Source organism: Rattus norvegicus, chromosome 3, assembly GCF_036323735.1.
Source record: "Rattus norvegicus strain BN/NHsdMcwi chromosome 3, GRCr8, whole genome shotgun sequence".
In the NCBI taxonomy this organism is placed as follows: domain Eukaryota; kingdom Metazoa; phylum Chordata; class Mammalia; order Rodentia; family Muridae; genus Rattus; species Rattus norvegicus.
Window position 1 is genome coordinate 178,689,966 of NC_086021.1, and position 25,348 is coordinate 178,715,313.

The window sequence follows — 25,348 nt, forward strand, 5'->3', positions numbered from 1 at the left end:
TACCTCTATCACGGAGACTTTCCAGGTTTTCTTTTATTAACCTCAAGGCGCTACTAAGTGTGGCTTACCACTACCGCCACCAACCACAACGATGACAGTGACAACAGCAACAGCAAAGTCTACAATGATGTAAACCTGGGGCTGCTGCTTCTGCACGTCCATATCTCAGCCCCTTTAAAATTAGTACATCTCAGAACGATCTGACTTAAAGAAAAAAATGCTTATGCTTTTATTGCTATTTAATCTGGAAGTTCCCAAGTGGGAGCAGATAGAGAACAGCACCACAGATCGTGTCCCACCATCTCTCCCTCCTCTTCTTCCTCATCCTGGTTCACCATCATAACCTCTCCTTCCTCACCCTCTTTCCATCTTCGTTTTCCTTGTCTTCCTCCTCCTCTTCCTGTTTTTCCTTCCCCTTTTCTTGCTTTTCCTTCCCCTCTTCCTGTTTTTCTCCTTTCCTGGTTTTCTTTTCCTCTTCCCCCTTTTTCTTCCTCTTCTTGTTTTCCTCCTCTTTCTATTTTTCTCCTCCTCTTCCTGTTTCTCCTCCTCTTCCTGTTTCTCCTCCTCTTCCTGTTTCTCCTCCTCTTCCTGTTTTCCTCCTCTTCCTGTTTCTCCTCCTCTTCCTGTTTTTCCTCCTCTTCCTGTTTCTCCTCCTCTTCCTGTTTTTCCTCCTCTTCCTGTTTCTCCTCCTCTTCCTGTTTTTCCTCCTCTTCCTGTTTCTCCTCCTCTTCCTGTTTCTCCTCCTCTTCCTGTTTCTCCTCCTCTTCCTGTTTCTCCTCCTCTTCCTGTTTCTCCTCCTCTTCCTGTTTCTCCTCCTCTTCCTGTTTCTCCTCCTCTTCCTGTTTCTCCTCCTCTTCCTGTTTCTCCTCCTCTTCCTGTTTCTCCTCCTCTTCCTGTTTCTCCTCCTCTTCCTGTTTCTCCTCCTCTTCCTGTTTCTCCTCCTCTTCCTGTTTCTCCTCCTCTTCCTGTTTCTCCTCCTCTTCCTGTTTCTCCTCCTCTTCCTGTTTCTCCTCCTCTTCCTGTTTCTCCTCCTCTTCCTGTTTCTCCTCCTCTTCCTGTTTCTCCTCCTCTTCCTGTTTCTCCTCCTCTTCCTGTTTCTCCTCCTCTTCCTGTTTCTCCTCCTCTTCCTGTTTTTCCTCCTCTTCCTGTTTCTCCTCCTCTTCCTGTTTCTCCTCCTCTTCCTGTTTTTCCTCCTCTTCCTGTTTTTCCTTCCCCTCTTCCTGTTTTTCTCCTTTCCTGGTTTTCTTTTCCTCTTCCCCCTTTTTCTTCCTCTTCTTGTTTTCCTCCTCTTTCTATTTTTCTCCTCCTCTTCCTGTTTTTCCTCCTCTTCCTGTTTTTTCTCCTTCCTCTCCCTTTTTCTCCTTCTTCTCTCTCCCCTACTTTGCCCTTTCCTCCTGCCTCTTTTCACCAACTCTTTCCTCTTCACTTCTCCTCTTTCTCCTTCTTCCCCCTCCTCATCCTTCTCCATCTTTTCTCCCCACTCCTTCCTCCTTTCTCTATTCCCCACCCAGTCTAAACCTGTTGGTGGGCTCTGCACTCTGGTACCTGAGGCTCACCAGTGTTGATTGGTCTGGTAATGTCCGAACTGAGGATGAATTATTGAACTCAAAGCCTTTATGCATCCAACTTTCTGGGCATCTTTATGCTACTGATCATCTTTCATGCTGAGCTCAGAGGCAGGTGGAAGGAAAATCAAGCCTGGCTTAGCGGTTAAGAGCACTGACTGCTCCTCCAGAGGTCCTGAGTTCAATTCCCAGCACCCACATGGTGGCTCACAACTATCTGTCATGGGATCCGATGCCCTCTTCTGGTGTGTCTGAAGACAGCTACAGTGTACTCATATAAATAAAGTAAATAAATAATTCTTTAAAAAATATTAAAAAGAAAACACGTGAAACAGTATCCCACATCATGCAGTCAGGATTTACGACCTGTGTAAATAAAAGCTGGTCTTGGGGCTTGAGATGGGTCTTCAGGACATGTCAGAGATGAGGAGGAGGTTGGGGAAGGGTAGCCTCGGTAGGCTTGTTATTATCAGATACTTGCTGATTCTGAGGCAAGCCAATATCTATAGATAGATAGATAGATAGATAGATAGATAGATAGATAGAGATATAGATAGATATATTTCATTTTTCTTCCCTTTATCAAACTCATTTTTAACTTCGTAGACAGAATCGCTATGGGTTTGAGGACAGCCTGGGCCACAGTGTTTCTCCATTTCAAACTAGTGGAAAAAGCTAAAATAAAGCAAGTAAACAAAAAGACATCAGCAGGAGACCCTGATGATGGCGCCTCTCTGAATACTTCTCAGAAGACACCTTGACATAACTTAATGTTTCTCCTCTCTGGTTTCACAGGGCGCTGTGGGGATCTTGGGGTGTGGTGGGGACAGGGGCTGTCGGGATGAAGCTAAGTTTCCTATCACAGAAGCTGCGTCTCGCAACTTCATGATCCCTCCCGATTTTCCCCAATGATGTTGGATGGGCTGAGTAGAATGATAGTTAACACTACAGAACGCTCGGTCAGCGCTTCGCTGGGGAAAAAGAAAATCTTAATTCTCACAGCAATTCTCTTAGGAAGCTACTATCAAAATCGCCAAGCCACGCCCCCCCACTACAGCTGAAGCTATATTCTGTGGGCAGCATCACCCCATGATCCAAACCTTCATGCTTCCCTACCCAGCTGTCTCCCCTGCAGGAGACCTGTGTGTGAATGAGGGGGTGGTTAGACAATGGTGATTTCGGCCAAGTTGTTTCTGTTTATAAAGCTTTTCAGATTCACATGCACTGTCACAGTCCATCACCCCAAACACACAAAGCAGACAGAAATTGGACTCCGTAGACACTCGGTTCTTAAGGATGGGAAACCAGGTGTCTGTCCTGGCTTTGTAGGCAAAAGCCAGCAGTGCAGCGACCTCCACCCAGGTGAAGAACTTTCTGTTCCCCTTTTCCTGGCATTGCTTCTTGGGGCTTCTCTCTCCCCTCATGCCCTGTTGCCTCCCTGTGATGAAGGTCTGGGTGATGGGTGAGGAGCGTTGAGTCCAAGCCTCTATTTGGCATCTGTCTGATCGAAACAAACAGGGCAGCCAGCAAAGCCTCCTGGCTGCGGGAGAGCCTCCTAGGGGTTTCTGAAACTTTCATCCCTGTCTCTCTCCCCCTGCCGCTTAGCACGAGCTCTTATCAGACACCTGCTACAAGGAAAGGTGAGAAGCTGTATAGCAACGCGGAGAGAAAGGGGAAAACGCTGACGAGATCAGATCTTACGCCAAATTCTAACTCCTGAAACACGGTTCTCATCATTTCTCGCCACCCGTTTTAAACCGCCTCACACAGCAACTTTCCTCAGCTAGAATACTGGTGTGTGGAAAGCGACGTAAGGTCTCTGAGGACATGGGCACGGACAGATCCAAGTCCTCCCAGTCCTTCATAGCCAGTGTCTAAGAGTGTTCCTTAAGAGACCGAGACAGGGGTACTGACCGCTAGCCTTACACCACAAACTGACAGCCTCTTATTCCATCGGTGACTTTGGGCTTCAAGTCACTCACAGATCCCAAACACAATATTTCTATCTGCCTCTCATGCTTGCTACTCCCTTACGATGGCCAGGCTCCATCTCGGCTTGCACTTGTGATGCAGCCGAGAGACCTTCAACTTCCAAACCTCCTGTCTCCACCTCTCGAGTGCTAGAATGACAAGCCAGTGTCACCACACATTGTTTCTAAGGTTCAGGGGACCCAAGGTTCTGTACACAAGCTTGACGGCGAAGCCCCAGCCCCAGGCCCTCAGGATGTCTTGACTGGTCATGGCTGTGGATTCTTTTACATCAGAGTGCTTTTTTCTACTCTGGTGTTATTGACATTCGTGTGTGTGTGTGTGTGTGTGTGTGTGTGTGTGTGTGTGTGTATGTGTGTGTGTGTGATTATGGGCTGGCAGCAGTTTGAATAGGAATGGCCCCCTATGGGCTCATGTATTTGAATGCTTGGTCACCAGGGAGTGGTGCCACTTGACAGGGATTAGGAGGTGTAGCCATGATGGAATAGGTGAGGCCTGGTTGGAGAAAGTGTGTCACTGCAGGTTGACGCTGGAGTTTCAAATGCTTAAGTCAGCCCCGGTGTCTCTCTCTCTCAGCTGGCTGCAGATCTGGATGTAGAACTCTCAGCTCCTTCCTTAGGGCCATGTCTGCCAGCATCCCACCATGTTTCCTGCCACGACAATAACGGACTGAACCTCCTAAACTGTAAGCCAGCCCCACTTAGACACTTTCCTTTATGGGAGTTGCTGCGATCAAGTGATCTCTTCATCACAATAGAACATTGGCCAGGACAATAGAACGATTGTTCAGGGACCTTCCTTCTGGAGCACAAAGGATGTTTCACAGTAATGATATCCCCGGCTTCTCCCCACCCAATGACTGCACTCCTTATATCCCTGCCACATACACAGTTACACACCCACACTGCTGCAGCAGTGCCCCAGGTTGAGCCCAGTGGAATGGGCCATTCCATTCCTCCAGGAGGCCGAGATCTCCACCCTGCCTGGCCTTCAGTCCTTCCTCCTTGCCTCTCTCCGCAGTGTCTCCTGCTTCTGTTACAGGCCACACTGCTTCTCCTACAAGGCCTTTGCACTTTCTGTTTCCTTCCTGGGGGCAGGGGGCACAGACACAAACACATGCCCATGTACAACACAAACACATACACACATATACAATACACACACATATACAATACCTGTACACATGCACACACACACCACACACACACACACCACACACACACACACCACACACACACACACACCACATACCACACACACCACACATACACACCACACATACACATACACCACACACACACCACACACACACCACATACCACACACACCACATACCACACACACCACACATACACACCACACACACACCACACATACACATACACCACACACCACACACACACACACCACACCACACACATACACATACACCACACACACCACACACACACACCACACCACACACACACACAACACCACACACATACACATACACCACACACACCACACACACACCACACCACACACATACCACACATACACACACACATACACACCACACACACACACCACACCACACACCTACACATACACCACAGACACACACATACACCACACACACACACACATACACCACACATACAACACACACACACACACACACACACACACACACATACACACACACACACTAAATCTATTGCTAGTAATAAACAGAAAGCTGAGCCAGGAGGACAAACACACAAAGGCTGAATGTCTGCTTTGCTGTCTGATCATCCTGCTGTATTTTCTAGACCTTCTCTTATGAAGACAGGGCATCATCATCATCATCATCATCATCACCACCACCACCACTATCATCACCACCACCACCATCAAAGGAAAGCAGCAAATGCCTCTTTCAAGGAGAACAGTGTCGGAATCTGAACGTTTCTCAGATTCAAAGGCCAACTAAGTGGCACACGGCTAGCTTGGGCCCGCCCTGGCTGGACAATGGAAATAATATACTTAAATGCCGAGAGAGAACTGAATTAAGTGACCCGGAATGTGTACATTTATGGGGACCTTGGCAATAGCAGGATATGACACCCCGCTCTTTAATAAGGTAGGAGCTCCAGAGAAATCAACTAACCCGAAGCCACACAGCTAAACAGTGGCAGAGGTGGGATTGTTCAATTATTTTTATATCAAACATTTATTAAGCTTCTGCGAGCTGCTGGGTGCTGGGGCTGTGGTGGTTGGAAGACAAAAAGAATGCCTGCTCCTGTGCAAAACGAGAGGGAATGCAGATCTACAGGAGACACCCGAGACACGCTACTGCCGGTGTGGAAGGCGGTGTCCACAGGCACATTCCAGGATGGTGGGGCGTCCCCTCCATGTGCCGCTCTCTGGGATTCACAAAGGATGTGAAACGGCCCGTTAACAGTCCTCACCCTGATCTGTGTGCCAACGGTATTGCTCTGGATACGCAGTCGTCCCTCCGGATCTGAGCGAGGATTTGTCCAGGGTCCCTCAAGGATGCGAGGGAGGAGGTCTCAGGTTAGCTTGGTGTGACTGCCTACACCTACAATCTAGCACTTGGGGGACCGAGGAAGGAAGAGCATCATGAATTTTGGACCCATCTGAGCTCTGTAGGGGTACTCCATCTCAAAAACAAAACAAAACAAAACAAAAAAAAAAAAAACCCAACAAAACAAAACAAAAAAAACCACGGAAGAAGTGTGCAGAAATCCTTTCTATTGGTGTTGCACTGAAGCATTCTCCGGAAGCCTCTGTAACTTCCTGATCACGAGTGTGGGTGGGTGTGCCTAGGTGTGTGTTTGTGCCTATGTGTGCACGAGCACAGTGCACACAGAGGCCAGAAGAGGCCAGCAGATCTCCTGAGAGGTGAGGTCAGAGGTGGTCTTACAGCCTACCATGGGTGCTGAGTCACAGTACACTGAAGGAGCAGTATTCGCTTAGGTTCCGAGCCACCTCTCAAGCCCCACCCGTCCTGTGCATTGTAAATCATCATTGGGTTTGGGTCAAAGATTGTGTAAATTAGCTGTTAATAGTGACTTGGTCATAATGTTTATGGAATAGTGAAAAGAAAGAGTCTATACAGGTTCAGTGAAAATATAAATTTCCCCTAAGTATTTTCAACCTTTTGTTAGTTAAAGCAAGGGGTGAAGAATCCATAGATGGCTTCTATTTGGCTAAATAGATGTGGAACTGAACATTAGCCACTCTGGTTCCTTTCACTTTGGGATATTTTTTATCTTAGTTTTTATTATATCGGGTTTTATTCCGATCAGGAAACAGAGAGCTCAGCCTTCACTTATAGTGTACCCCTATAACCCACTATAACCCACACAGCTTACCTCTACACCTCCAAGCCTGCCAACTAGACATTTTTACTAAAAGGTTCTGCAACCTCTTGGAACAGCCATCAGCTGGAGGCCCCGTCTTCAAACCCTCGAACCTGTGAGGGGGACACATACAGTTGGAGATGTTGCATCATGTATGTGGCTTGGTCCTGCCTCCACCAGGCAGGCTGCTTATGCCTGGTGACACCCATTCTACAGCTGTCAGGGGTGAGAGGAGGGGCAGGTGGAGAGCTCTGCCTCACTTGGTGGTACAGAAAGGCTGTGGGGAGATGCAGCACGGAAGACCTGAGCTAACAGGCTGGGCGTTGAGCATGAAACAGACCAATGCAAGCATCTACGGGAGGTCCGTGTCCTAGGTTCACGCTGTTGCTGTGTGAAACGCTCTGACCAAAGGAGAAAGGTGGTCATTTAGTTTACACTACCAGTCATGCATGACGGAAGTCAGGGCAGGAACTCAAGGCAGGACCCTGAAGCTAACTAATTTTTCTTATACCGCCAAGGACCACCTTCCTAAGCAATGGTATGTCCCAGAGTGGGTATCAATTAACATGGGCGTGGCAATCTAATCTGGAAAATCTCTTAATGGAGACTACCTTCTTAGGTAACTCCAGGCTGTGCCCAGTTGGCAGTGAAAGCTAACAGAACAGTTGCTACATGCAATGCTGGACTTCTTCGTACTTTCCTTCTTAATAAACAGCGTGTTGAAGTCTTTTTTTTTTATTGAGGTTATTTTGGGAGACTTTGGAAGCTCCTCAGTTCTAGGTCTGGCTGGGAAGTGTGGAGTTCAATGACACCAGCGTCACCAATAATGTCTTTTTTCTCATCTATTATTATGCCGCGAGCCCATTTCAGAGAGAAATAAGTCCTGCCTAGGTGGGAGAAAACATGATGATACTGAATTATCTGGATCGATGGCGAGAGTAATCCAGGTGAAGTTCTTGAATTTGGACTGGGAAAGCCAATTCAGCATGGGTTAGGGTGCCTCTGATTATACAATTTACTCTCCGCCATGAAAGCAGATGTGCTCCGTGAAATACTTCTGCAAGAACTTTTTAGCTAGAAACAATAGGAGTTTTAAGACAGATTAAGGTTTAGTGTCGCAGAAGATTATATTGTGAGCAGACCATCCTCAGAGGGGTCCGCTTAACTGTTGACAAGCCGGAGGAGGGGGAGCTGCAAGGATATTTGACATGAAAAATGTGTATTTTTCTCTCTGAGTGTTTACTAGCGTTCACAAGTAGCAGGAAATGAGCCGTGAAATGTATTGTCAAACATTCGGTGCTCAAAATATAATGCATTACCTGAAGTTGAGCTCTTTGCTTTGGGAGAGAACCTCATTCTCAATTTGTCCGCCGGAAGGATGGATGAACTGGCCTTTTATCCCGCCCTTCCCAAGTCATAATGGGCAGAGGCAGCGGAAATTGGCAAATGAATTTCCAAAAGCCATTTACATCTCCCTTGCCCCTGAACTCCCTGGAAGACAGAGGCAGGGAAAACCCAGAGCTTGCCTCTCTGCAATTAGAGCCGATCACGTGACCTGAATTCTCCCAATGAGAGGGTTTTAGCGCCCCCACCTCCCGCCCCAATGTGATTCCAACAGAAAAATGCCAGGTCAGGGGCTGGAGAGATGGTTCAGTGGTTAGGAGCACTGACTGCTGTCCCAGAGGTCCTGAGTTCAAATCCCAGCAACCACATGGTGGCTCAAAACCATCTGTAATGAGATCCGATGCCTTCTTCTGGTGTCATGAAGACAGCTACAGTGTACTCACATACATAAAATAAATTCTTTAAAAAAAAAAAAAAGAAAGAAAGAAAATGTCAGGTCATTCTTCTTTCTGCATCGGACCACATTTGCATGAAGGTTGCTATCAGAGTTTTCTTTCTCGTTGTTGTAATAAGATTCCCATGGAAAACTGGTTAAGAAAGGAAGGTTTGGTTGGTTTGTCTCCGGATTGGCAGGGGATTGAGGCGTGTGTGGGGGAGGGCACAGTCCCATGGGATCAGGGAGGCATGGCAACAGGTGTTCGGTCACCTCAGGGAAGATCGGGAAGCAGAGAGCAAGTTGGAAGCAAGGCCAGGATATAACTCCAAGGCTTGCTTGCCCCCACAGTGACCTACTTCCTTTCACCTTTAAAGATGCTACAATCTTGCAAGACAGCTCCCTCAGCTGTGTGTCCAGTCCCGAAGCACCTGAGTCAGATAGGAACACTTCACATTCAAGTTGCAGTCAGTTGTCAACATCACCCACCCTCCTTTGTGCCTTGCCCAGTCACCTGAAGCTGCCCACGTTCCTGTGGTTAAAAGGCCTAGACCAGTAGTGACCTCCAAGCCTGTGTGTGCATCACTTGTTTTGAATGAAATGATCGACTGTATCCCTCTGGAACCCTACACCAAGGCCAACCTTTCTCCCTTGAGGGGCTTTGTCGGGATATTTTACCACCGCAAAGAGAATGTAACTGAGATGGGTCTCAAGCTACACTTGGGAAGGGGGATAGAATTTTGGAAGAATTAGCACGACTTAAAACCTCACATCTGAAAAATGAAACTTTGAGCTTCATACATAAGCCAGAATAATTCCTGACGAGGCCCGGGTGGACAGGTCTGACGTGCAGGGCATTTTCTGGCCGTTGTTTTACCTGTGTGGATCTTTTCCTTTGATCTCCCTATGCCTTCTGTGTAGTCTTTGCTTTTAAGATTTAGCTGTCTCTGCCCACTGCCAAACGTGCTCTGTGATCCAGATAATATTTACTAGAAGAGCAAAAGGAAGAAACAAGAGACTTAAACTAAAGTACACAAGAATTTTTCTGTTTTAAATTTGGCTTTTGTGATTCATTTTTGTTTATAGGTCCTAATGTACTTTATTTCTGTTCTTCTCTTCTTCACTTTTTATTCATTTAACCACACATCCAATTCTTCTACCCCTCTACTCATCCATTCTTTCACCAGTCTAGTCATCGATCCATCCATCACCCATCCCTTCATCCATCCATCCATCATCCATCCATCCATCCACCCAACCATCCATCCATCCATCATCCATCCATCCATCTACATATCCATCCATCCATCATCCATCCATCCACCCAACCATCTATCCATCCACCCATCCATCACCTATCCCTTCATCCATCCATCCATCCATCCATCATCCATCCATCCACCCAACCATCCATCCATCCATCCATCATCCATCCATCCATCCAACCATCTATCCATCCACCCAACCATCATCCATCCATCACCCATCCCTTCATCCATTATCTATCCATCCATCCACCCAACCATCCATCCATCCAACCATCTATCCATCCAACCATCTATCCATCCATCCATCCATCCATCCATCCATCCAACCATCTATCCATCCAACCATCCATCCATCATCCATCCATCATCCATCCATCCATCATCTATCCATCCATCCATCCAACCATCCATCATCTATCCATCCATTCATCCATCCAAATATCCATCCATCCATCCACTTCTCTATCCATCCATCTACAAATCCAACCGTCACCCAACCATCATCCATCCCTTCATCCATTCATCCATCATCCATCCATCCATCTATCATCCACCCATTCATCCACCCACCCATCCATCCATCATCCATCATCCATCTAGTCATCCATCCATCCATTATGTATTCTTCAATCTACATATCCTTCCATCCATTTATCTATACATCCATCATCTGTCTATCCACCATACATCCATCCATTTATCTATCTGTACATCTATGTATCCAGACATCATCCATCCATCCATCCATCCATCCAAGTATCCATCCATCCATTTATGCATCTATCTATCCATCCATCCATCCACCCATCCATCCATTTTCCATCCACTCTGTTTATTAATATTCATGGGGTACCTGCTACCCACCTGGCACCAGGTTAAGTTCTTGGGATTTCTGTAACATGGACAGAGCTGATTCCTTCCTTGGCTAAGAGTAATCCTAAAGCAGATAGATACAGGAAGACAGAAGGAGATCCACATCACTCATACTTGCTGTGACAATTATTTAAGAAAGAAAGCCTTGAGGAATAAACAAGGCCAGCGCTTCCCTTATAGATACGATGGTCAAGCCTCCCTTAAGGGAGGTGACATTTCTATAGGATTCAAATAAATAAGGACACTAAATACCGAGGGTAAAGGGAAGAACAGCTGAGACAAAGAGACCATACAAACAAGTCACTCAAGTGATGGGCTTGCCTAGCTACAAAGAGAAGGCCAGTGGGGGCCAGAGAGGAGCAAAGGAGTGACAGGCAGAGGGAGATTACGTTAGAGAGAATCCAAGGTCTTGTATTTTCTTTTCTTCTCCATCTATGGAGTAGCATTCATTGTTTTTTGTTTTTGTTTTTGTTTTTGTTTTTGTTTTTCCAGAGCTGGGGACCGAACCCAGGGCCTTCCGGTTGCTAGGCAAGCGCTCTACCACTGAGCTAAATCCCCAACCCCGTAGCATTCATTGTTATTCTAGCAAACAACGTGCCAGCAGTTTAGCATAGAAACCGTAATGGAGTCCCTTCAGCCTCTCATCCATTGCTGGGTCACTCCGGTAGCCATGGCACTTTGCAGACTCAAACTACTGCTGCACATTCGGTCGGTGAAACCGGTTTAGGCTTGACTGTTCCAGCTGATCTTGTCGCCTGCCCCTGCATCCTGGTACCCAGGACTGTGTCTGGCAGTGCGTTACTGGGAAGTACCAGCGTCACGTGAGGTTCAGGAGAGAATCAATTCACAGAGAAGATGTCGCTGGTTCTTTGGAGAGAGAGAAAAAGTAGGGCACGTGTCCATGACAACAAGCAGTGTTAACTGCCTGAGCGTTTCAAAGCACTGTTCAATACAGGCGGGGAGATGGCTGTCAGAAAAGCGTAGCACATGGGGAAGACCTAAGTTTGTCCACAACAGCCACGCATCATAGGTCACTTCCTGTTGGTGAGACAAACTTAACCCATCTAAAAGCAACTTGGGGAGAAAGAGGCTTAGCTCATCTTAGAGGTTACAGCCTGTCGCTGAAGGAAGCTGAGGCAGGAACTGAAGGCAGGAGCTTGAGGCAGAGCCCATGGAGGAGTGTGGCTCGCTTTCTCCTAGCCCTTACTTTCAGCTGCACCTCTTACACAACGAGGGGCTACCCAGTCAGGGATGGCCCCACCCACCATGGGCCCTCTGTCATCCATCCATCAAGTCTCACAGATTCGCATCTGGGCCAAAATTGAAATTCAAGTGAGCTTCCCCCTTCACCGGTGATTCACCTTGGTCCGTTTTAAAGTGACAAAATCCTGTCCATCACAGGTGCCAGTTGAAACTCATAACTAAGTTTAGCAAACTCTGTGGTTAAATGGAATTAGATTGGTTACCTAGGAATGGGATTTGTGTGTGTGTGTGTGTGTGTGTGTGTGTGTGTGTGTGTGTCTACATGAGTATGTGCAAGTGCACACATGTGTTCTTGCATGAACACAGGTGTGCACAAGTAGGCAGAGGCCAGAGGTCAACCTCGGGTGTCATACTTCAAGAGACAGCAGAGCTGTTTTCCAGGGAGGATCTCTTGCTGGCTGGGGTTTTGCTGCCCAGGTTGGTTGCCTTGCCAACCACGGGGAAACCACAGCTTCTGGCACCCTAGCACGGGAGCTATGAGCATACACTGCCACAGCGTTTTGGTGAGGGGTTGGGGGTTTCTAAGAACAGAGCCCAGTTCTTCATGCTTCAGAGGCAAGCCTTTTAACTGCCCATCTTCCCACTCCTGAGATTTTTTTTAATAACTATAAGTTCTGTATTGAGACATAAAAGGCCTCCCACTGACTGCCTCTGCAGAGCTGGACACTGCTTCTCTCTCCCTGCTCCTCATCTTGTATCTACACCACACACACACCAACACCACAGAATACTCTTGATTCTATTACACGAGTCTCAGACACGCCCTATGAAGATGCACATTTTCTTCATGTGTGTGCCAGTCCACAATCTGTTTTATACGTTTCCGGTCTGATGAGAGATTTGTCTTCTGAAATGGAAATCAGAAAGGACCACCTCGATTTTGCTGGCCATTCCTGGTCACTGTGTATAGCCTGCATCATAAACACTGCGTGTGTATGAACGGCTTGTTAATGATAGCTTGGATATTGACAGCCTCCAGGCACGATGTACCCTCCAGGCATGATGACATCCCCATCCATTGAGTCTCCTACCCATCCACTGGACCCTGCACCCGTCGCTTGCCCTCCTGTACCCATTATGGATGGAGTGGGCTTCAGGGAAGCAGAGCAAAGCACTGTATACACCCCTCCTTTTCCTCAGTGAGGCTTGCCCATGCTCCTGTTATCCTCCTGGAGAATCCACAGTCAAGGGGTGTGCAGCTGAGACGGAGGGTGGCCAATCCCTTTGACTCAGGAGATGTCATGAGCATTGAGCTCATGTGTACTCATACATCCTGACCTTGTCCTGGAGGTAGATAGCAGTCATAGTTGCCCTTTCACAGAAATATAACATTCAGAGAAGTCAGGTCATTTTCTGAAAGTCACACAGCTTACAGGTTTCATGGCAGGGGGTAGAAACCAGCTTTTTTCTTTTATAGGAGATTTTCTTTATTTACGTTTCAAATGTTTTCCCTTTCCCCAGTTTCCCCTGTGGAAACCACCCAACCCATCCCCCACCCTCTGCCTCCATGAGGGTGCTCCCTCCCACTCCCTCCCACCTCCCCTGCCCTGGCATTCCCCTACACTAGGGCATCAAGCCTTTCCAGGACCAAGGGCCCCTCTTCCTATTGATGCCCCAAAAGGCCGTCCTCTGCTACATACGCAGCTGAAGCCATAGGTTCCTCCATGTGTACTCTTTGGTTGGTGGTTTAGTCCCTGGGAGCTCTGGGGATCTGGTTGGTTGATATTGTTCTTCCTATGGGGTTGCAAACCCCCTCACTTACCTCAGTCCTTTCTCTAACTGCTCCATTGGGGACCCCGTTCTCAGTCCAGTAGTTGGCTGCAAGCATTCGCCTCTATATTATGAAAGGTCCTTATGCAAGATCTTACTCAGCTAGTTCTCACTACACCTTTCCAAGTGTCTTTTGCTTAAGTAGAACATACATTATGCTCCCAACTTCCAAAATTCATGGCAAATTTTGTATCCTGATAACATATTCTAGGACCCCAGGCAGCATCATTTCATAATTTCATCATTTCAAGCCTCTATGCGTTGTCTCATCCTACCTGTTCCTCAAAGTTCAGGAGAGCGGGGGAGACGCAGGCCACCTGTCATCTTTTCTCAAAGAGACGCCGGTCTCAGAAAGAAGTTTCGGATGGAAAACAAACCATCAGCCTATGTGTGTTTGAAACCTATGGATTCCCAAGTGTTCTGGCTGGTTTTGTGTGTCAACTTGATACAAGCTGGAGATACCACAGAGAAAGGAGAAAGGAGAAGTTGAGGAAATGACTCCATGAGACCCAGCTGTAAGGCATTTTCTCACCTAGTGATCAAGAGGGGAGGACCCAGCCCATTGTGGGTGGTGCCATCCCCTAGGCTGGTGGTCTTGGGTTCTATAAGAGAGCAAGCTGAGCAGGCCAGGGGAAGCAAGCCAGTAAGTAACATCCCTCCATGGCCTCTGCATCAGCTCCTGCTTCCTGACCTGCTTGAGTTCCAGTCCTGACTTCCTTTGGTGATGAACAGCAATGCGGAAGTGTAAGCTGAATAAACCCTTTCCTCCCCATCTTGCTTCTTGGTCCTGATGTTTGTGCAGGAATAGGAACCCTGACTAAGACACCGAGCCAGCTGACTGACCCCACGGAGCACTGACAGGGCACAGGGAAAGACAGGAATGACGCTGTGCCCAGCAGCCTTCAATCCTTTCCTGCAAGGCTACTGGCGTGAGGCGTGGTGTGTTTCAGCTTTCCTTGCTCTCAACCTGTTCATCGCCTCTCTTCCCACCTAGAGACTAGCACCCAGGTCAGACAATAGACTGGGGCTGAAGTTGAAGAAACCACCAAATGAGGAACAAGAACCGGAAGCCAGTGGCAGCTGAACTCTTTGTGAGCAGAAGTGGCGACCAGTGCAATATTAAACACGCTTTTAAAACCCCGTGTCAACTGGATGTCAGGAATGAATTTTAAATCTATCACCCTGCCCAGGGCAGCCAATAGCAAAGAGGTCCCTCGGGGCCAAGCAGTTTAGCCTACAGTGTTCCCAGAGCTAAGAAAATCAAGTGTCGAAATCTATGTCTTCACCTTCCCTAAAAATGGAAGGGTATGTAAGCCAGTTTCTATTTTTGGTCAACACACTGAAGTCAGCTGAATGTGAGCTCCGGGGACCGTCATGTAACATCTCTTCCAACAAAATGTGCTCCCCCTGTTACCGAGTGTACGGAAGTGTAGGGACCTTAGCAGTGTTGAGAACGCCCCGTGTTTGAGAATTCTGTCTTCCAAGAGAGATTTTGGAGAGTCGGGCTCTGGTACTTGGGGATAGAATTTGTCAAGACAACGTTCAACGTCGAAGTGGATCCGACTCCTTTGGAGTGTAGACTGAAGGTACACGGAGAGGGGTGTTGACTTCCTCCCTAGTCAAGGCTCAGGTCGTGACTGGTTTCCTGCCTGCTGTCTCTAAAGATGGTGGGAATGATCTCTGGGTCCGTTCTGATCTTCAGTACAGGGATGCACATGATCACAGGGCGGCCTATTTCAGGGGCACTCAACAGCCTTATACCCAGCAGTGTGTTGTTAATGGGGTAGGGGACCCCAACATCCATCTCCTAACCACCTTTCCTACTGAATTACTGACGTTAATGTCCAACTGCACTGTAACCCTATCTCCTGTGTCACTGAGCACCTGGCCAAGGCTCTGTGTTTCCTTCTTGTGGTTCTGTGTTTGTATCTCCCGTTCCTTTACAGTTTTCTTCATTAGGCGAGTCTCTGCTGCCCATGAGTAAGTATCTGGACTACTCCATACCTGTCCTTGGGAGTTAGAGGGAAGGTAGCACGGAACAAGCAATACAGACTCCGGGAGCAAGTGAGAAACGCAGCAGCAAGCTCTCTGAACTGCTATAAGCTCCCTTAATACCCTTGCCCGCGCCCCATTGGTTCCAAGAGAGCATCTCTTCTAAACAACAGTTCCTGATTGGCTGGCACTGTCTGCACCAGCAATCCTTGGTCTCTCAGACTGTCCTCAATTAGGTCCTCCTGCAGGAGATGGTTTTGCGGCTGCGCAGCCCCTGGTGTTTTGACAGAGGTGGCCCCATCTCTTCCATCTATGCTTTGAACACTTCTTTAGGGGGGCACAATTGAGAGCCATCAGCACGTGGAGGGTTGCTTTGTTTATGGAGCGCTGCCTGGAGATATGCTGTGTGGGACACTTAAACACAATAATTATTGCTATGACCGCTCCTCCCATCATAGCATAAGTGGCTATTCATGAGAGGTCAAGCAGCCTTTCAATATCGTCCCACACTTCTCCCAAGAACCCAGCATCTAGGGAGAGCACAGATAATCAGGTCACACTGAGGTTGGCTATGTTCTCCATTACAGTACAGAATAGTTAAGGAATTAGTCTGACCAGGTACCTTTAAGATATGGAGCCAACTGTTGTCGGGCTTCAGTGGTGTTGTGTACCTGGTAAGGAGTTAGGCAGATTGAGTGAAACCTGGGGACGCATGGCAATAGAGCCATGTCCCTAACAAGGGCCACCTCTTCTGCCAGTAAGTCGATCTGTTGCTGTAAAATGTGGGCGCCATGATAAAGATGTTGATTTAGTACCCACTGTGCCTGCAGCACCTCAGCTGACTTAGAGACTGCAGCATTGACAGTCTCCGCCATAGTGTCTGTCTGGGTCAAGGCAGCAGCAATGGTGGCCTCAGTGGTGGCAACCGTAATACCAAAATCCCTATTCCCTGGTGTAGGGGTTGTGAGTGAGTCTGGGCCATCAGAGGGACGTCATGAAAGTGGGTGGTCTTACCACAGGCGTCCAAAAAGCGGCTGCTTCCCTCAGCAGGATAGCCACTGTGGTGGTCAGCTTACAGGTTCATTAAGGCAGTCAAGGCTGTCTGTGACAATGGAGATATTGGTGATCAGGAAGAAAAGGGGGATCGGACACAGAGTGGGGAGGCTTTCCAGCCAATGTAGCTGATGGTCACAGTCATAGGGGGATGCCCCAGTCCATATTTTTGCTGACTGGTTTATATGGAAATGTATCTCATTAAAAGGCCAGCTACCTTTTAAGAGAGTAAGGGGGTCTAAATGAAAACGAGGGGCCACATGAATCCCAATTGCTCATAATGGTGTCATATTGGAACCTAACAGGGTCCCTGTTAACATGGGGAGTGATATCGGAAGCATCATGTGCGGTAAACCTCCACATACCAAGTGTGAGGTTAAGTGACAATGTCTCCATCCTGTGTGCACTGTCCCCAGGTGTGTCAATGTGTCCTAGGAAGATGGGACCCCTGGGATACTGTAGCCACCTTCACTGCAGCCTCAAGTTCCCCACTTTGATCCTTCCCCAACAGGGTGTTGCTGCACAAAACCTTAACTTGAAGAGAGCCATTTGGTGCAGACCCTCCCTCTCACTCACAGGATTGATGTCAACATCTCTGGCAGCCTTTCTCTGTCACTTTGTTGGAGCCTGGGGTGTTAGAGGTGCTAAGAAAAAGCAAGACTTATTAACTAAAGAGCACATGACCCTAACATAGCTGGAGAATCTAGACCAGGACCAGAAATGGACTGACCTCCGCTGGGGCGGAGCCAGTGAAAGCAGGTAGAAGGACTTGTCCTCTGTCTGTCTGGAGATCCCAAGTAGGAGGCATCCAGGACACAGTGGGCATCACTGAGCTAGGCAGAGGTCGAAAGGATGGCTCCATGAGAAGGGGGTTACCTCTGTGCTCACTGGCTGTCTTAGTTAGGGTTTACTGCTGTGAACAGACACCATGACCAAGGCAACTCTATAAGGACAACATTTAATTGGGGCTGGCTCACAGGTTCAGAGGTTTAGTCCATCATCATCAAGGCAGGAGCATGGCAGCATCCAGACAGGCATGGTGCAGGAGGAGCTGAGAGCTCTACATCTTCATCTGAAGGCTGCTAGTGGAAGACTGGCTTCCAAGCAGCTAGGATAAGTGTCTTAAAGCCCACACCCGCAGTGACACGCCTACTCCAACAAGGCCACACCCACTCCAACAAGGCCACACCCACCGCAAAAGGCCACACCTACTCCAACAGAGTCACACCTTCTAATAGTGCCCCTCCCCGGGCCGAGCATATATGAAACATCACAGTGGTCAAGTCTATGACTGCATATGCTTTAAAAAAAAATTGATCATTATCTTACCAGAAGCCTGGCTGCATTCTGGAAAAGAATAAAATGCACCGTCATAATGAAATAGATTGCGGTCATCAGCATTTAATGATGTCATCATTCTGACTCTCATTAGTCATCCTCTTGGCCGTGTCTTGACGTCAGGTCATGTTCAAGCCAAGCTGTTGGTGCCCAAAAGGTGTACATGTTGAATTTCTCGGGTTTTCAGTGATTCTCGCTCTGCTGTTGTCATGTCCGACACTATGCTCGGCTGGACTAGAAGTTGGATTTTCCCCTCTCATAACAAGAACTCTGATGATAGGTATTTGCTGACCCTGGCTGGTTCACACAAAATGTCCGGGATTAGGTCGGAGTGTTTCGTTTTCTTTTCTCTTCTCTCCTCTCCTTTCCTCTTCTCCTCTTTTCTTTCTGCTTCATGGTTTGCTTGCTTGTTGACAGGGTCTCACGTAATCCAGCTGTCCTTGAACTCCATATGTAAACTTGAACTTCTGATTCTGTTGCTGCCACCTCCTGAGTCATGGGGTTACAGGCCTGTGATTGCTTATCATATGTGATTGCATATTGACTTATGCAATATGGGGATTGATGTCAGGGCTTCATGCCTACAAGGCAAGCACTCTACCACCCACGGCTATCTTCTGCTCTTGGGTCAGGGTCTCTAAGACAACCTTGTGCTCCCGGTCATGATTTAATGATAGATCTGCCCTCTTGACAGCTCTCCTTTCAAGGAAGGCAGAGGGGGGGAGGGTCCTTTTCTCATTGTGTGAGTAAGAGACACTCAACTCCAGTTCAGTTGGGCACCCTGCTTTTTCTCTCCCGTTGCCTCTGACAGATTTTGTCGGACGCATACGTGTTCCTTGGCACAGACAAGGTAAATTCTGCACACGCCCATCGACATTTAACAACTGCGTTATACCCTGGAACCTCAGTGCTTGTACTTCTGTGGTGGTGTCTCTTATTGTCGCAGAACTACAGGGAAATGCGTGATTCAGACTAAAACCAAAACAAATAGAGATAAGAGAGGGGCAGACATGCCTAGACCAGCAAGGCAGATTTGACAGTCATTGTGCTGGCTGGCCCATGGCCTCCATTCTGAGGTCAGTTCTTATCTTTCTGATAGTTCAAAGCCATCTCGTCACACTGGACTGATTCCCGTCTGTCTTTGCTTGCTTTTAAGGTACAATTTCATATCTGACATTCTGATGACCTGGAACATGCTTCCTGAATTCTGAATTGATTGACACTCCAATATTCATGCTCAACTCAAATATCACTTCCTCTTGGAAGCCCTCTGGGACTGTGCCATGCACAATTTGCCCACCTCCATTGTTCACTACATCCCATTGCATTTGCCTTTTCAGAGTGCCCTTTCCAATCGAAAACACACTCTCTCTCTCTCTCTCTCTCTCTCTCTCTCTCTCTCTCTCTCTCCTCTCTCCTCTCTCCTCTCTCCTCTCTCCCTCCCTCTCTCCCTCCCTCTCTCCCTCCCTCCCTCCCTCCCTCTCTCCCTCTCCCTCTCTCTCCGTTTCCCCCCTCCTGCCTTAGCTCTGTTTGCCATACTGACTGGACTGTACTCTAGGACTGACCACCTGAATGCCAGTGTCTGTCTTTGTGCATTTAACTGGATTCCTAAAGAGGCAAAGAGTTTGGGAGAGAGGCAGATATCACTGGAAAGGTGCATGGAGGGGCTGGTTTTAGGGGCTGGTTCAGTCAGTAAAGTTCTTGACACATAAGCAGGAGACCCAAGTTTAGATCTTCAGCATCTGCAAAAGATGTGGGTATCACAATGGCCACCCTCAACGCTAGCACTGAGGGGGAGGAGAGAAGGGCGGGGCAGGGCCCCAAAGCCTAAGGGGTAGCTTTAGCCAATCAGGGAGCTTCAAGCTCATTGATCGACCTCAAGAGCTGATGTTGACTTATAGCCTGTACATGCTCACACATATCTGCACATACGCCTGCCGTGCACACATACACACAGAGACATGGACAGGAAGGAGGCCGTCTTACTGAGAAGAACTTACTTATGAAAGCATTTCAGATGCACAAACCACAACCATGTGGCAGAGGCTGACCCACTGCTCTGTGTGTTCTAGTGGGGGATGTGCAGAATGAAATCTCCCCTGCAGCCGTGGGTGGAACACACCTATTGTGTCAGGTCTTCATGCCGCCACCTGAGCTGTTCTTGGCAGCTGTTTTATGCATTCATGACTGTGGACAGAGTGACAAAGCCATTTATATGTCAAGAAAAAAAATCACCCAGTGATCTTCTGTGTATTGTCTTCTGAGAGAATACTTAGTTCTCAACACCTGCCAAACAAGAGCCACTGCCAAAAAAGACATAGAAATAAAAGGCTTGAAAGAAATCATGGGGAAAAAAAGATCGGAATGAAGCAGCTTCCTGATTGCCAGCACTACGCATGCGCACTTAGAGCCACTGCGCACTTTTCTTCCACGAAGACAATGAAGCGACTGAAGAAAGCTGCTGGGATTCAGAACAGCCGAAGTAAAAAGGACAGAAGGGTTAATAACAGATGATCTCACAGATCTACCTTACCTACCGTGGAACCTTTAAGCATTACCCACAACCCAAAGGAGGCTGTCATAATGTCGCCACCCCGGAAGTGGTCCCTTCACGCAGCTCTTTGACTAAGGAATACGTCCCCTGTGTTCCTGCCAACCCGCCAGAGGTGACAAAACCTGCAACCCCCTCCCCTACCTCCCTCCAGTGAGGGAGCAAATGCAGAGATCGCTAGTTACCTCCTTAAACTTGCAGTCAACGCCTCTACAACCACAATTGGATTCCTGTTGCCTCTACAACCACAATTGGATTCCTGTTACTACCTCCCTAGAGTGGTCAGCGGCAGGTGAGCGTCTGTGTGCGCACGCGCATCAAACTGTAAAGCTGGAGCCAAGCAAGATGGTGCCCTGTGCCTTCATTTCGTTTGCCTCTGTCAATCTGCCCTCACGAAAACAAAATGACGCTCCAAAGCGATCACCGATCACCGCATAAAATAAAAATGGAGATCACACAGGAGAGGTGGATTCACATTAAAGGAGAAACCTCGGAAGAAAACTAAAACCAAATCCGAAGCCTTTGTGACGTCCATCAGGGAAAACTCAAAGGCAAGAGTGCTTCTTAAGAAGGTCTGTGCCATAGCACACTGAAGAGAGATGAAGGTGGGAGAAATCACCAGTTCCGTGATATCCTGGGCTGAGGACGGAGTCTTTAAAAAACAAACAAACAAACAAACAAACAAACAAAAAACCAAAGTAAAATAGTATAAAGCAAACAAAAAGACTCCTCTGTAGAAGGAATTAAGGAAGACAGTGTTTCTCTTTTCCCCTGGTGGGGAGGCGGGGCGTCACAAAAGAAGGTCAGGAAGAAACAGGTCACTCCAACCAGCTTGTGAGACACTGAGAGAGATCTCCTCCTAGAACAGGCAGCAAACATGTTGTTCCAAGCAGAGAACAGAGAGGGAAGAGGTGGTCAGGGAGATGGAAGGTCAGAATAGAATTCTTCACACTCAGGGACACTTGAGGTCATGGGGACCTGAACTTTAGCTGTTTAAAAAGCCTTGACGGCTGGACAGTAATCCAGCCCCCCATTTCGAAGGTCTCCACGAGAGAACTTTTAGCCTAGGATGGGAGGAAATGTTTATTTTGCCAACAGTAAATTCTTATGGTAATTCAATGACGTAAGGGAAATCGTCCATACTTTTTTCCCCCTTAAAGAAGATAAACAGAAGGAAATCCGATCTGCCCGCCCCTAACTGCCAGGATAGAGGTGGATGGCGAAGACCATGAGGCCGAGGGGGTTGGAGACCGCTCTGTCTTCTTTGCCACCTGCCCACAAGTCCTGTTTATCTTCTCTATAAATACTCCAGTCAGGTTATATTTTTGATACCTGCCACTTGACACTCATCTGGTGACAAGACTGTTAGACCAATATATTCAGCCAGGGATATGCATTCTGAAGAAGGTTCCAGAATGATGGCGACCTTGTCCTACATGTTGCAGTTAAGCACAGCCTCTCACCTACTACTGCTGGTCCGTCTCTGCCGGTCCGTCTCTGCTGGTCCGCTTGCATTATTTCCTGTGGCAAAGTCAATATGGGAATTAATAATAGCTTTCTGATCTACAAATAAAAGCACGCCACTTTAAATTTTTGGCAGTGAGCTGGCATTTTGTCATTTAATCATTGCAGATCATTACACTGCAATACAGAACGTAATGACATGACACTCGTAAATGACAAACACTTGGTCTCTCCTGCTCGGGACGGAATAATGTAATAGGAAGGAAATTATATCCTTACAGGTTGGCCTCCGTTCTCTCCCGCCATTTAGGATGGAGACACCGAGCAGAAGCAAGGTGAACGGGAGGAGACTGTCCCCTACAGATGTCCTGGTAGGGACACAGGCAGCAGGATTGTCTCCATCCATGGGGGACAGAACCTTTCCAACGCTGGGAAAGGTCTTTCCTATCTAGAGCCCCATAGGAAACAGCTGTGTTTAGGACTCCTTCTTGCTTTGAAATCCAATCATCAGACAGAGGCAAGAAGGGAGAAGGTGACTGCTGACCTTAAAGTATATCTCCATGGTTAGTTTTAAAAAAAGAATCTGTCTCCCTCTCATATGGGGAGATAGAAGAGTTGCAAGGCAGCACAACTCTAGGGCTGTCTATTCTGCTAGCTTAGCCCAAGTGTCCAGTTAGCCAAAGTCTCCATCTCAAATAAATAACATGGGATGGTCCCTATAGGATGATGCCTAAGGTGAACTGTGACCTCTACACCACACACACACACACACACACACACACACACACACACACACACACACACGCACACAAAGAGGAAGGGAAGAGGGCTGGAATCTGCCCCTGATTTTCAAATGCTCACATTTCATTGGGATGCTAACAAAATAAAGCAACTGTTCTGCAGGGGCTCCCTCCCTCCATCCTTCTCAATTTGAAGATTCCTCTCTTGAGACTACAGTCCACGTACCCCATGTCTGCTCTTGCTCAGGACACCTGGAATGTCTCATGCTCTCGAGAGATCTCACCTGCCTAATGTGAACTCATTTTCTCCTCATAATCGCTCTCTGGAAGGAGGATGCTGCCAGCCATCCACCGTATAAGCGAGAAACCTCATGGCATGGTCTGACTAATTCTTCTCCCTACACCTACCCCTGTGGTCCTTTTTGGGGTGACAGTTGGCACATTGACTATTGATTCAACAAAGGGTTTCAATCCCCCAGAAGTGTCATGGCCACTCCTACACCCCACCCTTCTGATCCACCTTCTGCGATGGTTCATCTTGCATTTCAGCTTGACAGGATGTACCATCACCATGGAAACACATCTCTGGGCATGTCTGTGAGGGACTATCATCTGCATTGGGTTGACTGAGGTGGAAAGACTCATCCAGATGTGGGGTTGTGATTGATGTAGCTGGGGTCCTGGGTTTAATAAGGAGAATTAAGCTCTGGCTCACCATCCTTCTCTGCTTCCTGGCCACCATGACAAGGGTGGACAGATCCCTCCTTGCGACTGAATGTATCCCACAGAACTGTGAGCCAAGGCAAACATGCCCTTCCTTAAATCGCTTCTTGCCCAATAGTTTTAAAATCACTTTTAATTACGTGTATGTATATGGGGGTGTGTGCACATGAGGCCTGATGTGTCAGGTCCCTATGCTGGAGTCTCAGGTGGCTGTGAGCTGCCAGATGTGTATGCAGGGGACTGAACTCTGGTCCTCTGGAAGAACGACTGGTGCTCCTTACCGCTTAGCCGTCTTTCCAGACTTCTTGCCGGGTATTTTCATAATAGCACCTGAAAAACAAACATGGCTTCCAAACAGCACTCAGTCCTCTGCTTGCTTGCTTCTTCCTGGACTCTTCTAGCCCAAGCCAGAGCCTTCCCCAAAGCCTGCATTCTCTCTCCGCACCGCAACCAGCAGCCTCTGCAAGGTTCAGACTCCGTCTTCCCCTCCACTGTCTGATGCTTCTGTCTTAGTTACTCCTCTGGTCCCTGTGACGTTCTTTTATGGGGAGGGGTTTGGAGTGGGGAAACAAGAGTCTCACTGTGTAGCCCTGGTTAACCTGAACTCACTATGTAGACCAGGCTGGCTCCAAACTCACAGGAATCCATCTGCCTTCTGAGAATTGGGATTAAAGGCATTCAATTCTTAAATCAGGTGGCTTAGTGAAAACCCTTTATTTCCCATTGTGGTGGCATTTAGGACAATAGCCATCAGCTGGGGGTGACTGTCCCCCAACAGCCATTTAGCAATGGCTGAGGACATGTTTTGGTTGTCATGGGTGCTACAGGTAACCTCAAAGGTGAAAGTCAGCTGCTGTTAGACATCTCTCAATGCACAGACTGGTCCCACGAGAGACTTCAGTGGTCTTCAGAGACTTCAGAAAGCCACTGGAACACAAGATGGGGAGTCAACAGCTTAGGGGCACGTGGCATCCACTCAACTTGCTGTTTCTGGGGAGCAGTGAGCAGTGGAACCCCAGCAGGGCTTCTCTACCGGTGTTCTGACCTTCCAGGTTAGCGGCCATATTGTTGTGTGGGAGATTCATTAGAGAAAGGTGGAAGGCAGGGCGCAGCGGCGTGACCATTAACCCAGCTGCAGGTCTGTGAGTCTCCCCATTCTGTTCCCAGCAAGATTTCAGGAGCTTGCCGGCTGCAGGTAATAGGAAAACAGGGAAGGGGCTGAGTGGATAGGACTGTCGCTGAGGTGACCCTCACTGCAATTTCCTCTAAGCACAGCCCTGTAAATACCGGTGATAGACTCCAACAGAACTTACTGGAAATCACCCCCCCCCCAAAAAAAAAAACCCTTGGAAAATAGACACGTGCGGGTGGCGGTAAGAAATTTACCGAAATGAACTGTCTGTGAACGAAGAATATGTGAGCAAAATAGATGTTTTATCTGTCATTTTATTCATAGAGAGATCCATTAAGCTTCTCCATTTCATGCCGCTCCTGTTTGGGGAAAGCATTTTAAGCTAAATCTTCATTTTCCTTTGGAAAAAAAATAGGCAACTTGACACCCTCCCTTTTCTCTCTCTTAGGAAGGAAAAGTTTTTTTGTTTTTTTGTTTTTTTTTTGTAAAACCTCAGAAATGAC

The 25,348-nt window shown here is 47.8% G+C and overlaps 1 protein-coding gene and 2 long non-coding RNA genes across 6 annotated transcripts; 2 read left to right on the forward strand and 1 right to left on the reverse strand.

Moving 5' to 3' along the window:
• Window positions 1-5,732: 5,732 nt before the first annotated feature.
• LOC102555601 (uncharacterized) lies at window positions 5,733-25,217 on the reverse strand. Of its 4 annotated transcripts, XR_010065482.1 has the most exons (10): window positions 20,972-21,095; window positions 20,236-20,422; window positions 17,474-19,207; window positions 16,859-16,946; window positions 16,467-16,515; window positions 14,128-16,258; window positions 10,811-10,883; window positions 9,556-9,667; window positions 6,914-7,014; window positions 5,733-6,064 (listed from the first exon to the last, which is right to left on the reverse strand). It is a non-coding gene; the product is annotated as an uncharacterized LOC102555601 (long non-coding RNA). The 4 variants fall into 4 exon arrangements; XR_010065481.1 differs by having other exon boundaries at window positions 5,733-6,039; window positions 14,128-19,207; XR_005502749.2 differs by lacking the exons at window positions 14,128-16,258; window positions 16,467-16,515; window positions 16,859-16,946; window positions 17,474-19,207 and having other exon boundaries at window positions 20,972-25,217.
• LOC134486025 (guanine nucleotide exchange factor subunit RIC1-like) lies at window positions 9,771-10,524 on the forward strand (the record flags this gene model as incomplete). Its single annotated transcript, XM_063284797.1, has 2 exons — window positions 9,771-9,785; window positions 9,871-10,524. Coding segments are annotated over exons 1-2 (669 nt in total), but the record flags the coding sequence as incomplete, so codon positions are not given.
• Window positions 18,401-22,376, forward strand: LOC120101799 (uncharacterized). The gene is made up of 2 exons (XR_005502751.1): window positions 18,401-18,515; window positions 19,392-22,376. It is a non-coding gene; the product is annotated as an uncharacterized LOC120101799 (long non-coding RNA).
• Window positions 25,218-25,348: the final 131 nt, after the last annotated feature.